Source organism: Aspergillus candidus, assembly GCF_002847045.1.
Source record: "Aspergillus candidus strain CBS 102.13 unplaced genomic scaffold BDW47scaffold_1, whole genome shotgun sequence".
NCBI classification, from domain to species: domain Eukaryota; kingdom Fungi; phylum Ascomycota; class Eurotiomycetes; order Eurotiales; family Aspergillaceae; genus Aspergillus; species Aspergillus candidus.
In genome coordinates this window covers 930,546-943,191 of record NW_020194006.1, presented here as the reverse complement: position 1 = coordinate 943,191, position 12,646 = coordinate 930,546, and the positions used below count along the sequence as shown (strand labels likewise).

Here is a 12,646-nt window from a genome sequence, read left to right as displayed (position 1 = left end):
GATACGGTTTCCTCTGCCGGGAGAAGACACGCGGCCGCATGAGGTACTGCCTTACTTAGTTCCCTGTCCCTATTTGTTAGGTTCATCTAACCTCTTGGAATTGAATGCTCTCTATCCTGCCAACTATCCCCCCTCGTTTCCTTCACCTCTAGTCCTTCATTTGCCCCGGTCCACTGTCCCATGTGGACCCCTCAACTGCTCACTCACCTTGGATCATTCCGGGCGGAGCCTCGCATAAATGGCGGAAGTCGATAATGGCTCTGTAAATGAGCCCTCCCACTCACCCCCGGCCGAGAACAAGGAGAACGGTGTCGATGTCTCGACTCGCCCCCAATCTCCTGATACGGTCGACGAACGCAAATCTCCCCTTCCGGACGAATCCGATCGCCAGCCCATCGAGGTACAAACGGTGGAAGAAGACAATCAGGAACAGGAGGTAGACACCGTGGAAGGGTCCGCGCAACCCCAGGAACCCGACGCTGTTGAGTCGACGGAACTTGAGGCCGACGTGCAATCCGAGAACGATGCTCGGCCAGAAGAACGGGTGGATACGCCCTCTGTAGAACAGGAGGCCAGTCCGGACAAGGAGGATGTCGACGAAAGACAGGAGGTCGCCTCCATCCCGCCGCTCGAGGAACATACCCCCGATGTGCGAATGCGCTCGGATTCCCGATCAACTACCGCCACGTTCGCGACCCAGCGATCGGTGCCGGTCAGCTCCGCGGTCTTCATCGTCACAGCCCTCGATGCGATCGGCGCATCGAGGGAGGCGAGGAAGTCCAAGGAGTTGGAGAATGCGGTGCAGAAGGCCCTGGCCAATGTCAAGCAATCGGACCGTGAGCCCATCGACCCCGAAGTCATATTCCGCCCCCTATATATCGCGACCAAGTCTTTCAGCATTCCGCTGCAGGTGACAGCACTGGACTGTATTGGGAAGCTGATCACATATTCGTACTTTGCGTTTCCTTCGGCCCAGGAGACCAAGGCCGCGGAGACGGAGCCCACTGCGGGGCATCCTCCCCTGATTGAACGAGCCATCGATGCGATCTGCGACTGTTTCGAGAACGAAGCCACGCCGGTTGAGATTCAACAACAAATCATCAAATCCCTTTTGGCTGCAGTCTTGAATGACAAAATCGTCGTGCACGGAGCGGGTCTCCTGAAGGCTGTCCGCCAGATCTACAACATTTTCATCTACTCGAAATCCAGTCAAAACCAACAAATCGCCCAGGGGTCGTTGACACAAATGGTCAGCACGGTATTTGAACGGGTTCATGTAAGACTTGAGCTGAAGGAGTTGCTCCTGCGCGAGGGTGACAAAGGCCAAGGCGCCGCCTCCGACGTGGTCACTATGGAGACGCCTGAGGCCCCCCAGTCCGCGGAAGAGGAGCAAACGCCCGATACGGCCTCGGGGCTGGAATCGGAACAGCCCGTCGTCGCGGAGCCCACCGAGAAGCTCACCTTGCAGAGTTTCGAATCCAGCAAGGACGTGACCTCTGTCAATGACAATGCACCTACAATGGTTACCCGCGCCAAACTTGGCCAAGCCCCGGCGCGGCATCAGTCGGGAGCGTCCGCAGACGACCGGCCATACGGGGATTCCACTGCGGAGGATGACGAAGATGAAATCTATATCAAAGACGCCTTCTTGGTGTTCAGAGCGCTCTGCAAGCTGAGTCACAAGATTTTGACCCATGATCAACAGCAGGATTTGAAGTCTCAAAACATGAGGTCGAAGCTGCTGTCCTTACACCTAATCCACTATCTCATCAACAACCATGTTGCCGCTTTTACCTCCCCACTCTTGACCATCAGGACCAGCTCGAGTAGCCTAGATGCGATGACGCTTCTACAGGCTGTCCGGCCCCATCTTTGCTTGAGTCTTAGTCGAAATGGGTCGAGCTCGGTTCCGAGGGTTTTCGAAGTCTGTTGTGAGATCTTCTGGCTCATGCTCAAAGACATGAGAGTGATGATGAAGAAAGAGCTTGAGGTGTTCTTGAAGGAGATATACCTAGCGATCCTCGAGAAGCGGAATTCCCCCGCGTTTCAAAAGCAGTATTTCATGGAAATCCTGGAAAGGTTGGCCGACGACCCGAGAGCCTTGGTGGAAATGTATCTTAATTACGACTGCGACCGAACGGCCTTGGAAAACATTTTCCAGAAGTATGTTTATTTCCCTTTAGTCCCTCGACACATCTCGTCTAACCCGAATTCTACAGTCTCATCGAGCAGCTATCCCGATACGCCAGTGTACCGGTCGCCATCAGTCCCTTCCAGCAACAACAGTATCAGGAAAACCACATTAAGGTCTCATCCCTTGGGCGTGAATGGCACCGGTCCGGCACTCTGCCTCCCTCCTTGACGACTGCTCATGTCGCCAACGCCCAGCCTCCAAATCTCCAAAATGTGCCCTCCGATTATATCTTGAAGAACCAAGCGGTTGAATGTCTTGCGGAGATTTTGCGATCGCTAGACAGCTGGGTGGCGCAAGGCGTGGATGGGCAGTCCACGCCGGTTCCCCACTCGGCCTCGCAGAAGTCGATTGACAACCCCCGAGAATCAATCGACACCAACGCCGGCACTTTCCTGGCCTCGCCGAGAGTCGACAGTGCTGAGAACACTGGTCGATCCACCCCAGTGGCTGACGACGATCCGAGCCAAATCGAGAAAGTTAAGCAGAGGAAGATCGCTCTCACAAACGCTATTCAGCAGTTCAACTTCAAACCCAAGCGCGGAATGAAATTGTTCGTCAAAGAGGGCTTTGTGCGCTCTGAGGCTCCCGAGGAACTCGCCGCGTTCCTGTTCCGCAATGAACGGTTGGATAAGGCTATGATTGGTGAATATCTGGGCGAAGGAGAGCCTGAAAACATTGCCATCATGCATGCGTTTGTGGACATGATGGAATTTGAGAAGACGCGTTTCGTCGATGCTCTCCGTCAATTCCTCCAGCATTTCCGTCTTCCGGGCGAAGCGCAGAAGATCGATCGATTCATGTTGAAGTTCGCAGAGCGCTATGTGACCCAGAATCCCAATGCGTTTGCCAATGCTGATACGGCGTACGTCCTTTCGTACTCCGTGATCATGCTCAACACCGACCAGCACAGCGCCAAAATCAAGGGCCGCCGTATGACAAAGGAGGACTTCATCAAGAACAACCGGGGTATCAATGACAACCAAGATCTTCCCGATGACTATCTTGGCTCCATCTATGATGAAATCAATAGCAACGAAATAGTCCTCGATACTGAGCGCGAACATGCCGCGAACGTCGGGATTGCTACGTCGGCCCCAGCTGGGCTGGCATCCAGGGCTGGACAAGTATTCGCGACGGTGGGACGAGACATTCAGGGAGAGAAATACGCCCAGGCCTCGGAAGAGATGGCGAACAAGACCGAACAGCTGTATCGCAGTTTGATCCGGGCTCAGCGCAAGACTGCAGTCAAGGAGGCGCTTTCCCGGTTCATCCCCGCCACTTCGGCTCGCCATGTTGGTTCAATGTTCAACGTCACTTGGATGTCTTTCCTCTCCGGTCTTTCTGCCCCCATGCAAGACACTCAGAACCTCGAGGTCATCAAGCTCTGTATGGAGGGTATGAAGCTTGCCATCCGTATTAGCTGCGAGTTTGATTTAGAGACTCCCAGAGTTGCCTTTGTGACTGCTTTGGCCAAGTTCACGAACCTCGGAAATGTTCGAGAGATGGTGGCCAAGAACGTCGAAGCCCTCAAAGCTCTACTCGACGTCGCACTCACGGAAGGAAATCATCTCCAAAGCTCCTGGAGGGAAATTCTCACCTGTATCAGCCAGCTCGATCGGCTCCAACTTCTTAGTGAGGGTGTCGACGAGGGTTCCTTGCCGGACGTTTCGCGGGCGCGGATTGTACCGCAATCGCCGTCGGATGGATCCCGGAAGTCCATGCAATCAACCAGGCGTAGTCGTCCTCGTTCGATCAATGGCCCCACGGCTTTCCGCAGTGAGGTAGCGATGGAGAGTCGTTCGGCGGATATGATTAGGGGAGTGGATAGACTCTTTACCAACACCGCAAATCTCTCCCACGAAGCCATCATTGATTTCATTAGAGCCCTGAGCGAAGTTAGCTGGCAAGAGATCCAATCCTCCGGACAAACCGACTCGCCGAGGACATACAGCTTGCAGAAGCTGGTCGAAATCAGCTATTACAACATGACGCGAGTCAGGATCGAATGGTCTAAGATCTGGGAGGTCCTCGGTCAGCATTTCAACCAGGTTGGCTGCCACTCCAACACTACGGTGGTCTTCTTTGCTTTGGATTCTCTACGCCAGCTTTCGATGCGCTTTATGGAAATTGAAGAACTTCCTGGTTTCAAATTTCAGAAAGATTTCCTCAAACCGTTCGAGCATGTTATGGCCAACAGTAATGCCGTCACTGTCAAGGATATGATCTTGCGGTGCCTCATCCAGATGATCCAGGCTCGTGGTGACAATATCCGGTCCGGCTGGAAAACGATGTTCGGTGTCTTTACTGTCGCGGCCCGGGAACCATACGGTATGTATTCCCCTATATCAACTAAGGACGATTGATACTAACGCAGGGACAGAGGGCATTGTCAACATGGCATTTGAGCACGTATCACTGATCTATAACACACGATTTGGCGTTGTGATAACGCAAGGCGCCTTCCCCGACCTTGTTGTGTGTCTCACCGAGTTCTCCAAGAACATGAGGTTCCAAAAGAAGTCCCTCCAGGCGATCGAGACTCTGAAATCGACAGTCACGAAAATGCTGAGGACCCCCGAGTGTCCTTTGTCCCACCGTGGGTCATCGTTTGAGAATGTGCAAGATGCATCGACAAACCTCGCGAAGCAGCTGACCCGCCAGTCCAAGGAAGAGCAATTCTGGTATCCAATCTTGATTGCATTCCAGGATGTGTTGATGACGGGCGATGACCTCGAAGTCCGATCGCGTGCCTTGACCTATCTGTTTGATACATTGATTCGCCACGGTGGGGACTTCCCCCAGGAATTCTGGGACGTTCTCTGGAGACAGCTCCTTTACCCCATCTTCGTTGTGTTGCACTCCAAGTCGGAAATGTCCAAGGTCCCTAATCACGAAGAGTTATCCGTGTGGCTTTCGACCACGATGATCCAGGCCTTGCGAAACATGATCACACTTTTCACGCACTATTTCGACGCTCTGGAATATATGCTCGGACGAATTCTCGAGCTCCTCACTCTCTGCATCTGCCAGGAGAATGATACTATTGCCCGAATTGGCAGCAATTGCTTGCAGCAATTGATTCTTCAAAATGTCGAAAAATTCCAACAGGAGCACTGGACCAAGGTTGTCGGTGCCTTTGTCGAGCTCTTTAGCAGGACCACGGCTTACGAACTGTTCACGGCTGCCGCTTCCATGTCTGCCAGATCCCCTGGCACGGCCAAATCTCCCAATGGGGAGGAAGTAAGCGGCGAGGAAGGTGCCCAGCAAGGAACCCTGGAGTCCCTCTCGGTACAGGATAACGCTGCGGAGCCGTCCAGGGCCAACGGCGTGCAGAAGCAGGCCGCTGAGCATGAGGAGGGTGACATGCCGGCTCCTTCGAATTCCGAACTAGAGGACTACCGTCCTTCGCCTGATACGCAACAGCAACCCGCTGCTGTAACCGTGGCACGACGTCGTTTCTTCAACCGAATCATCACCAACTGCGTCCTTCAGTTGCTCATGATTGAGACTGTTCACGAGTTGTTCTCCAACGACAAGGTCTATGCGCAGATCCCCAGCCCTGAACTGCTACGGTTGATGGGACTCTTGAAGAAGAGCTATCAGTTTGCGAAGAAGTTCAATGAAGACAAGGAACTTCGCATGCAGCTGTGGCGACAGGGTTTCATGAAGCAGCCGCCGAATCTTCTCAAACAGGAGAGCGGAAGTGCCGCCACCTACGTCCAGATCTTGTTCCGCATGTATCATGACGAGAGAGAGGAAAGGCAGAGCAACCGTGCAGCTACCGAGGCTGCTCTGATTCCGTAAGTATTCACCTACGCTTGTTATCTATTTGAGGCAAACACTGACTTAACGTCCCTTAGTCTCTGCGCCGACATCATCAGCAGCTTCGTCCGCCTTGACGAGGATTCCCAACATCGGAACATCATCGCATGGCGTCCCGTGGTGGTAGACGTTCTCGAAGGCTACACCAACTTCCCGTCCGACGGTTTCGACAAGAACGTCGAGACCTTCTACCCTCTCACCGTTGACCTACTGAGCCGCGACCTCAATCCTGAAATCCGCATCGCCCTCCAGTCCCTCCTCCGGAGGATCGGTGAGGTACGACTCGGTTTGCCACCGACCCCGACACCCCCTCGTTCACCCGATCGCTCAAGGGGTTCCGTCTCCATTCAGCCACCTCGCAAATACAGCGTAGGGCGTTAAGCGTCCCATTGTGGGCGTTCTCCTGGCGAAATTTCTCTCGTGTAGCCCTTTCGGTGGCTGTTTCCTTGCTTCACTTTTTGGATATCCTTGTCTGGTTGATTTCTATGGTTATTATTCAATGTAGACTTAGCATTGTTCCTTTCTCTATCTTGTCTTCTTCTGACTCTTTTTTAATACAAGCTGGTTTTGAGGTTTCTTTTGTATGTGTGTGTTAGAGGTGCTCTGGTAATTGGGGTTGCTAGTATACCATAATTTATCTATTGGCAATGATGGGCACGGCGAGCTTATAGGTGTCGCATCGTCTTATATTCCCCTCTCCGCAGTCATTCAATCGTAGAAAGGAACTGTATAGCATACAAAAAAATAAATAAATAAATAAAAACCAAAAGACTATCTAACGGCATTATATTAATAGTCACTCCTGGGTCGCTCAAAAGTTACACATCATCCATGTCCAACGCCATAACACCTTAGATAGAAGAGCGGATGTCACTCAACGCAGGGATCTTGCCAGATGTATAATGCTGCAAGAGGCCATCCATATCATCATCAGTCATTTCAACCAGATCCTCCAAGCTCCACGACTCGCACACTCCGGACATCCTAGACACTATTAACCCGGAGGATCACAAAGAAGATCGGGAACATGAGCATGAACTCACCATTTCATCCTCTTCGGCCCCTCTTCAGGCTTCGGAGCAACCTCCCTCAACTTCTTCCGCAGCTTACCCACATTATCAATCGCAGCGCCCATATTATCAGGCAGCGTATCGGCAATCTTCTTCCGAACGATACTGGCCAGCTTCGGTCCATTCCCATTGGTGCTCACCATGACCTGCAACGGGCCATCACGGTGGACACTGCCGAAATAAAAATCGCATTCTGGAGGCACGTCGGCGATATTTGCGGGGATACGCTTCTCCTTGCAGAGTTTCCAGATCTGTGTCGAGGCCTCGGGATCGTCGACGGCGACCAGGACCATGTCTGCGCCGTCTAGGTCTGTCGGCTGGAAATTGCGGTCCACGTGAGAGACTTGCCCTTGAGATACCCTATACGCGACTTCATCGTTTAAACCTGACGCTGGACAGACGACTTTTACTTGGGCGTCTGCATTGAGTGCGTGGAGAATACGCCCGGCGGCGACCTATACATGTGCGTCAATATATAAATCGTGGCTATCTATGACTCTTGATAAGGAACAACGCACCTCTCCTCCGCCCACCACGAGAATGGTTTTGTTTTTAACTTGCCAAGCGACTATCAGCGAGCCACCTCCTTGGACTTCGGGAAATTTCTGTGACATAATTGAGGTGTGTGGTGAGGATTGAGGACTCTATCGTATCGCGTATAGAAGACAGCGGGGGAAGCCTTATCAATGCGGGTGTTTTTCGTGACGGAAAGCGACGGCCGCACGTGACCCTCTTCGCAGCGGGTCTTTAGTCCGTTTAGTCCGCTTTCCCGTCCTATTTTCTTCGACTTTTTTTTTTTTTTTTTTCTATCTTCTCTTCCGCATCATCTTTCTTACTCCATGAGACAAGAGGGGATGAGTTTTCCCCCCTTTTCTCCAAGTCGACTACATATTTTTCCCTCTCCTTCTCTTTAGTCCATGTCTCCCTATATCCCTTAACCCGTTTCCAAAATGAGGGGCGTTCAGATTTTCTCGGGCACATCCCACCCGGCTCTTGCAGAGACCATCTGCGAGCGATTGGGGACTCAGCCTGCCCGGGCTGATCTGGGAAAATTCAGTAATGGTGAAACGAGCGTCAACATTGGTGTCTCGGTGCGGAACCAGGATGTCTACATCCTTCAGAGCGGCAGTGAAAAGATCAATGACAGTGTTATGGAGCTGTTGATTATGATCTCTGCTTGCAAAGGTGGTTCCGCAAAATCCATCACAGGTGTGTTACCTCCCTCCCCCACAATGCCATTCTAGCTACGGTCATACTGATTCGATTTTCTGGATTAGCGGTTATACCGTATGATGCCTTCTAGATTATGTACTGCCCTGTTGATACTGACGGCCTTCGAGGTACTTCCCTTACTCCCGTCAATCCAAGAAGAAGAGCCACCGTGGTGCCATCACCGCTCGAATGTTTGCGAACCTGCTTTCTGTTGCTGGTGTGGACCACGTGATTACTCTGGACTTGCATGTGAGTTATACCATCTCACGAGGGTCCCGTTTCACGCAAGTGGAATGGCCTTGTCGAATCTCGAGCAGAATGCTTACTAGTATACGATGTACTAGGCATCGCAAATGCAAGGGTTCTTCGGGAAACCTGTGGACAACCTGTTCGCAGAACCTTTCATTGCCCGCTGGATCCGTATGAATGTCCCGGGCTGGAAGGAGGCCGTGGTTGTTAGCAAAAATGCCGGGGGTACCAAGCGGGTCACATCATTGGCAGACACCCTGAAGCTCAACTTCGGGATCGTCACGACGGATAGAAGGCGCCCGAAGATGTCCGTCACGATGTCTGACAGCACGGTTTTCTTTGATTCCATCGATGAGATGACTCCTGCCCCGAAATACCAGGACCCCTTCGTCGATCAGGACTTGGTTTCTGGTCAGAATACCCCTGCACCAAGCGGCTCGCAGTCCGAGTCTGATGATAAGAGCACGGCTGCCATCGACTACTTGCGCCCGGAGACCCCACCTGCCCGTCGTCCCTCGGAGCTAGAAGCCGCGAATGAGACTACGGACGTACGCGTACGGGACGTGATCACGGGGAGATTGGTCCAGGGTCACCTGGTGGATGATGATTATCCTACCCCCACTCAAACGTCGGGTACCCAGTCTGGCGATACGACACCAGGGAAAACATCCAACCCGGATGGTGTGGATGGCATCTCCGATCCGATGGCGGATTCGCTCATCTCGACTCAGCCATCTCTCCCGGGCGACCATGCTTTGGGTGGCTCTTTTGATGCCGCTGAATCGTCTGACGATGAGGCTAGCGTCGCTCGCATCAAAGAGCACGAAAAGACCATCACGCTGGTTGGTGATGTCCGAGATAGAACCGTGTTTATCGTCGACGATATGATCGACAAGGCCGGTTCCTGGATTGCTGCAGCAGAAACAGTAGTGAGGAAAGGTGGGGCCAAGAAGGTCTACTGCATCGCCACCCATGGTCTTTTTGGTACAGAGTCACTGGAGCAAATGGAAGCATGCAAGGCGATTGACCACATTGTCGTGACAAACACCTTCCCTCTACCCCCGCACCTCATGCAGAAGTCGAAGAAGTTGATCATCATCGACATTTCAAGCCTGGTTGCCGAGAGCATCCGGCGCCACCACTACGGCGAAAGGTAAGTTGCAGGATTCACGAGAGTACGGGGAGCTGGATGGCTAATTTTCATCGCAGTGTTTCGGCACTCTTCCACCTCAATGAGTAAACCCATTGAAGTATCTTATGTCTGTCCGAGGCCCATGAGGGATCAATATCGCACAGGCTTGGTGCATTTTGGCAACCTGACAATTGAAGAAAGTAACGATGAGAAGATTGATGACTATCCCCCCCTTTATCTAACATCGGCGGATTGATTTCTCCACAATATGTGGGCACTATCCATGCCATGATAACTCCTTGCCAACCGGCTATTATGATGAATACAAATGAGTTAACAGATCGACACCATATGCAAGAATGAAGAGAAGGGTGATGAACACAAGCAATTGTTGGAATCCAACAACATATCAGACCGCTCTTTTAGAGCCAAATGAGGTTGCAAGCAACCTTACACCAGCGATGCAGTCCACTCTGGGTACTGCAGGGGCATTTTGTGAGAACGGAGATCATTCTCCCGACTTAATTTACAAAGATGTCCTTAACGGAGCGTTGGGAGAGCATACAGTCGGCTTTATAAGTTGATATCTTCTCATGTCGTTTGATGTGGGAAGGTGGATGACCATAGAGTTGAACGAGGAGTCACGACACCATTTTCTGAAGTTTTAGGACTTCTGGCGTTGAGCCTGTGGAAATGGTGTACTTGAACATCTTCTCTGACATTTAGTATATACCTTTAAATTCCGTTTGGATTCGTAGTTTGAATAAATTTTGTTATCCGTATATTATCCTTTTACTTTATTGTACTCTATTTGATTTATCTTATTTCTCCTTGAAAATATGGGGAAAATCACATCTCATTTGAAAACTACGTACGGCACTTTTCCACCCTCCCATCCCTTCCCAATTTTAATTTCCTGCGCTGTCCCATAACCAAGGTCGCTGCAAGATTCCGACTCTTGTTAAACCCATAATTTCCCACCGCCTCGATTCTCACCAGACAAGGCGATACGACCTCCCTACCTAGTGGTATGATCGTATCAATCTAGGGCCCAGCTTGGCTCAGTGGACGACTGAACAGCGGGTTCGGAGTGAATGTAATACGGGACGGAAGCCCGTCGACTACGCATACGTTGCTGTGCGATGGTGGATATCATACATATCCATCCGTATTGGCAATTTAGCAGGGAGAGAAATGGACCCAGTAAAGCCAGCCACTCGAACCACTCGGAGAATATCGAATGTTTGTGTCTGCTTCGAAAGTGGATATGGATATGCGCATATGTATGTGGGAAATCAGGCAGAACCTTCTAATTGATTAATTGATATGGTTGGAGGTGGCGGTGTGCGCGAATCCGCCGCTGTAAAGGATGCAATGCATGCGCGCGCGCGAGAGGGGGAAAGTAAGAGAGGTCGGGCTGGCAATGCGTCGACGTTTCGACGGGAGAGCAGGCCATGCCATGCTTTGCTTCCTTTCGGGTGCAACAGGTTAACGTCACCGTCTGGTAGGTAGGAAGGTAGGTCTGACGTCGAGGATGCATCCAACCGGATGGTGTGTGTCTACCTACTCCTGTGCCTTGAGACAAGATGCGATGCGATGCGATGCGATGCGACGGGGTGATTGCAGGAGGACAGCAGACGAGAGATATACTTACCTACCTACTCAATCAGTCAAGCCTAGCCTGACAATCCTTCATCACAACAATGACAGTGAATGACAAAGACCAAGAACACTGCTATGTCATTGTTCTAGAGTCGTCCGATCGATCGTGTCTTAGAGCGCCACCACAATCGAGGCTGCATCCAAGGCTGCAAGCCGACCTGACATTTTCCAGCCCATATATCACTTCTTCACCGGTCTAGCCTGACTTCACGGAAAATTAAATCCTTGTCGATGGAGTGGACCTTCCAATCTTTCATGGGGACTGCCGCCCGTCAGTATGTGCGACCCTAGAGCCAAAAAGGCAATGAGGAAAAAGACCTGTCAGAAAGGGCCAAAAGTACGATGCGTCATCGGAGTTTGAGAGGGAGACGGGGGTAGGATTCATTCCAACGCTACGAAAGACGAGTCGATAATGGCTCTAGTTAGTTAGAGCTAGTGTGGTGGGTAGTTTAGTTAGGCGAAACGAAACATCTTGGGAAAGATATCTGGAAGATCAGGAGAGGTTTGCGGACTAAGGGTTGAGATGGGGGGGAATGTTCCGGGTCCGATTGGGTCGAGGAGATGTCGATTGCTGGATTGGGATGATAATTGGCTTTCGAATTGATGAGAGTTGGCGGTTGTTTATTATGGTAAGTACGGCTTCATATCGGATCGCTGCCGGTCTTTTTCTTCCCGTCAAGCAGGGATGACCGTGGGTGGGAAATACGATCGATCGACCCGATGGCTTGCAAATCATGGCACTCTGTTTCTTCCTACTCTTTCTTCTGACTCTCGACATCTTCCTCTCAATAGTACCAATGTCTACCTATTCCCAGAAGGAAAGTACCCGCGGCCTCTAGGCAGACCATGTGGATAGCATCATGATCCTAGCGCGCCTGAGCGGATGACGGGCCGCACAGCTAGGATGACCCAATGGACTGGGCGACTTGCCTCGACAATTGGGGCTCAGGGCACTTGGTGGCACCGCGTGCTCACTCATTCCTTACCTACCTTAGTCGAGTGCCAAATCCAGTCCCAACATTGGATGATCATGGCTGCAGGCGTCCCGGAAATGTCGGACAGGGGGGGAGGAAGGGCTTGAGAAGGCGAAGGTGATTTGTGGAGCGCCATTCGATCAGCCCCTTAGCGGCTCCCGACTGAGAACTAGATCCAGCGCGCTGTCTCTCCCTATTGGAAGTTGCATACTTGATTTGTTAAGAAGCTAGGTAGGGGGCCGTCGGGTGGAGACTGCGAAGGCGAATCATACTGGTTCTCCGGGGGCTTGATTTGTGGGAGGGGACCATTCTGGACGGAGGGCTGGACTGG

The 12,646-nt window shown here is 51.8% G+C and overlaps 4 protein-coding genes across 4 annotated transcripts; 3 read left to right on the top strand and 1 right to left on the bottom strand.

Moving 5' to 3' along the window:
• The first annotated feature begins 80 nt into the window (after positions 1-80).
• BDW47DRAFT_97707 (Arf family guanine nucleotide exchange factor SEC7) lies at positions 81-6,673 on the top strand. The gene is made up of 4 exons (XM_024820477.1): positions 81-2,163; positions 2,220-4,522; positions 4,575-5,994; positions 6,055-6,673. Exons 1-4 carry the CDS (start codon positions 239-241, stop codon positions 6,395-6,397), a joined length of 5,991 nt encoding a protein of 1,996 aa, XP_024676717.1. The 5' UTR covers positions 81-238; the 3' UTR covers positions 6,398-6,673.
• A 65-nt stretch (positions 6,674-6,738) lies between these two features.
• BDW47DRAFT_97706 (bifunctional precorrin-2 dehydrogenase/sirohydrochlorin ferrochelatase MET8) lies at positions 6,739-7,729 on the bottom strand. The gene is made up of 3 exons (XM_024820476.1): positions 7,605-7,729; positions 7,060-7,541; positions 6,739-7,000 (listed from the first exon to the last, which is right to left on the bottom strand). Exons 1-3 carry the CDS (start codon positions 7,698-7,700, stop codon positions 6,868-6,870), a joined length of 711 nt encoding a protein of 236 aa, XP_024676716.1. The 5' UTR covers positions 7,701-7,729; the 3' UTR covers positions 6,739-6,867.
• Positions 7,730-7,895: 166 nt separating this feature from the next.
• BDW47DRAFT_3696 (ribose phosphate diphosphokinase subunit PRS1) lies at positions 7,896-9,913 on the top strand. The gene is made up of 5 exons (XM_024818837.1): positions 7,896-8,295; positions 8,364-8,373; positions 8,427-8,547; positions 8,643-9,700; positions 9,757-9,913. The coding sequence occupies exons 1-5, from the start codon at positions 8,037-8,039 to the stop codon at positions 9,785-9,787; spliced, it is 1,479 nt and encodes a 492-aa protein (XP_024676715.1). The 5' UTR covers positions 7,896-8,036; the 3' UTR covers positions 9,788-9,913.
• On the top strand, positions 9,872-10,303 carry BDW47DRAFT_3706 (uncharacterized protein). The gene has a single exon (XM_024818841.1). The coding sequence runs from the start codon at positions 10,039-10,041 to the stop codon at positions 10,261-10,263; it is 225 nt and encodes a 74-aa protein (XP_024676714.1). The 5' UTR covers positions 9,872-10,038; the 3' UTR covers positions 10,264-10,303.
• Positions 10,304-12,646: the final 2,343 nt, after the last annotated feature.

Excerpts from the sequence above, each read along its gene's own strand:
- BDW47DRAFT_97706 (XM_024820476.1), bottom strand. The coding sequence starts at position 7,700 with ATGTCACAGAAATTTCCCGAAGTCCAAGGAGGTGGCTCGCTGATAGTC. Across the intron at positions 7,542-7,604 it reads TCGTGGTGGGCGGAGGAGAG|GTCGCCGCCGGGCGTATTCT; the intron begins GTGCGTTGTTCC and ends GCACATGTATAG. Across the intron at positions 7,001-7,059 it reads GGGCCGAAGAGGATGAAATG|GATGTCCGGAGTGTGCGAGT; the intron begins GTGAGTTCATGC and ends AATAGTGTCTAG.
- BDW47DRAFT_97707 (XM_024820477.1), top strand. The coding sequence starts at position 239 with ATGGCGGAAGTCGATAATGGCTCTGTAAATGAGCCCTCCCACTCACCC. Across the intron at positions 2,164-2,219 it reads TTGGAAAACATTTTCCAGAA|TCTCATCGAGCAGCTATCCC; the intron begins GTATGTTTATTT and ends CGAATTCTACAG. Across the intron at positions 4,523-4,574 it reads CGCGGCCCGGGAACCATACG|AGGGCATTGTCAACATGGCA; the intron begins GTATGTATTCCC and ends ACGCAGGGACAG.
- BDW47DRAFT_3706 (XM_024818841.1), top strand. The coding sequence starts at position 10,039 with ATGAAGAGAAGGGTGATGAACACAAGCAATTGTTGGAATCCAACAACA.
- BDW47DRAFT_3696 (XM_024818837.1), top strand. The coding sequence starts at position 8,037 with ATGAGGGGCGTTCAGATTTTCTCGGGCACATCCCACCCGGCTCTTGCA. Across the intron at positions 8,548-8,642 it reads TGATTACTCTGGACTTGCAT|GCATCGCAAATGCAAGGGTT; the intron begins GTGAGTTATACC and ends ACGATGTACTAG. Across the intron at positions 9,701-9,756 it reads CGCCACCACTACGGCGAAAG|TGTTTCGGCACTCTTCCACC; the intron begins GTAAGTTGCAGG and ends TTTTCATCGCAG.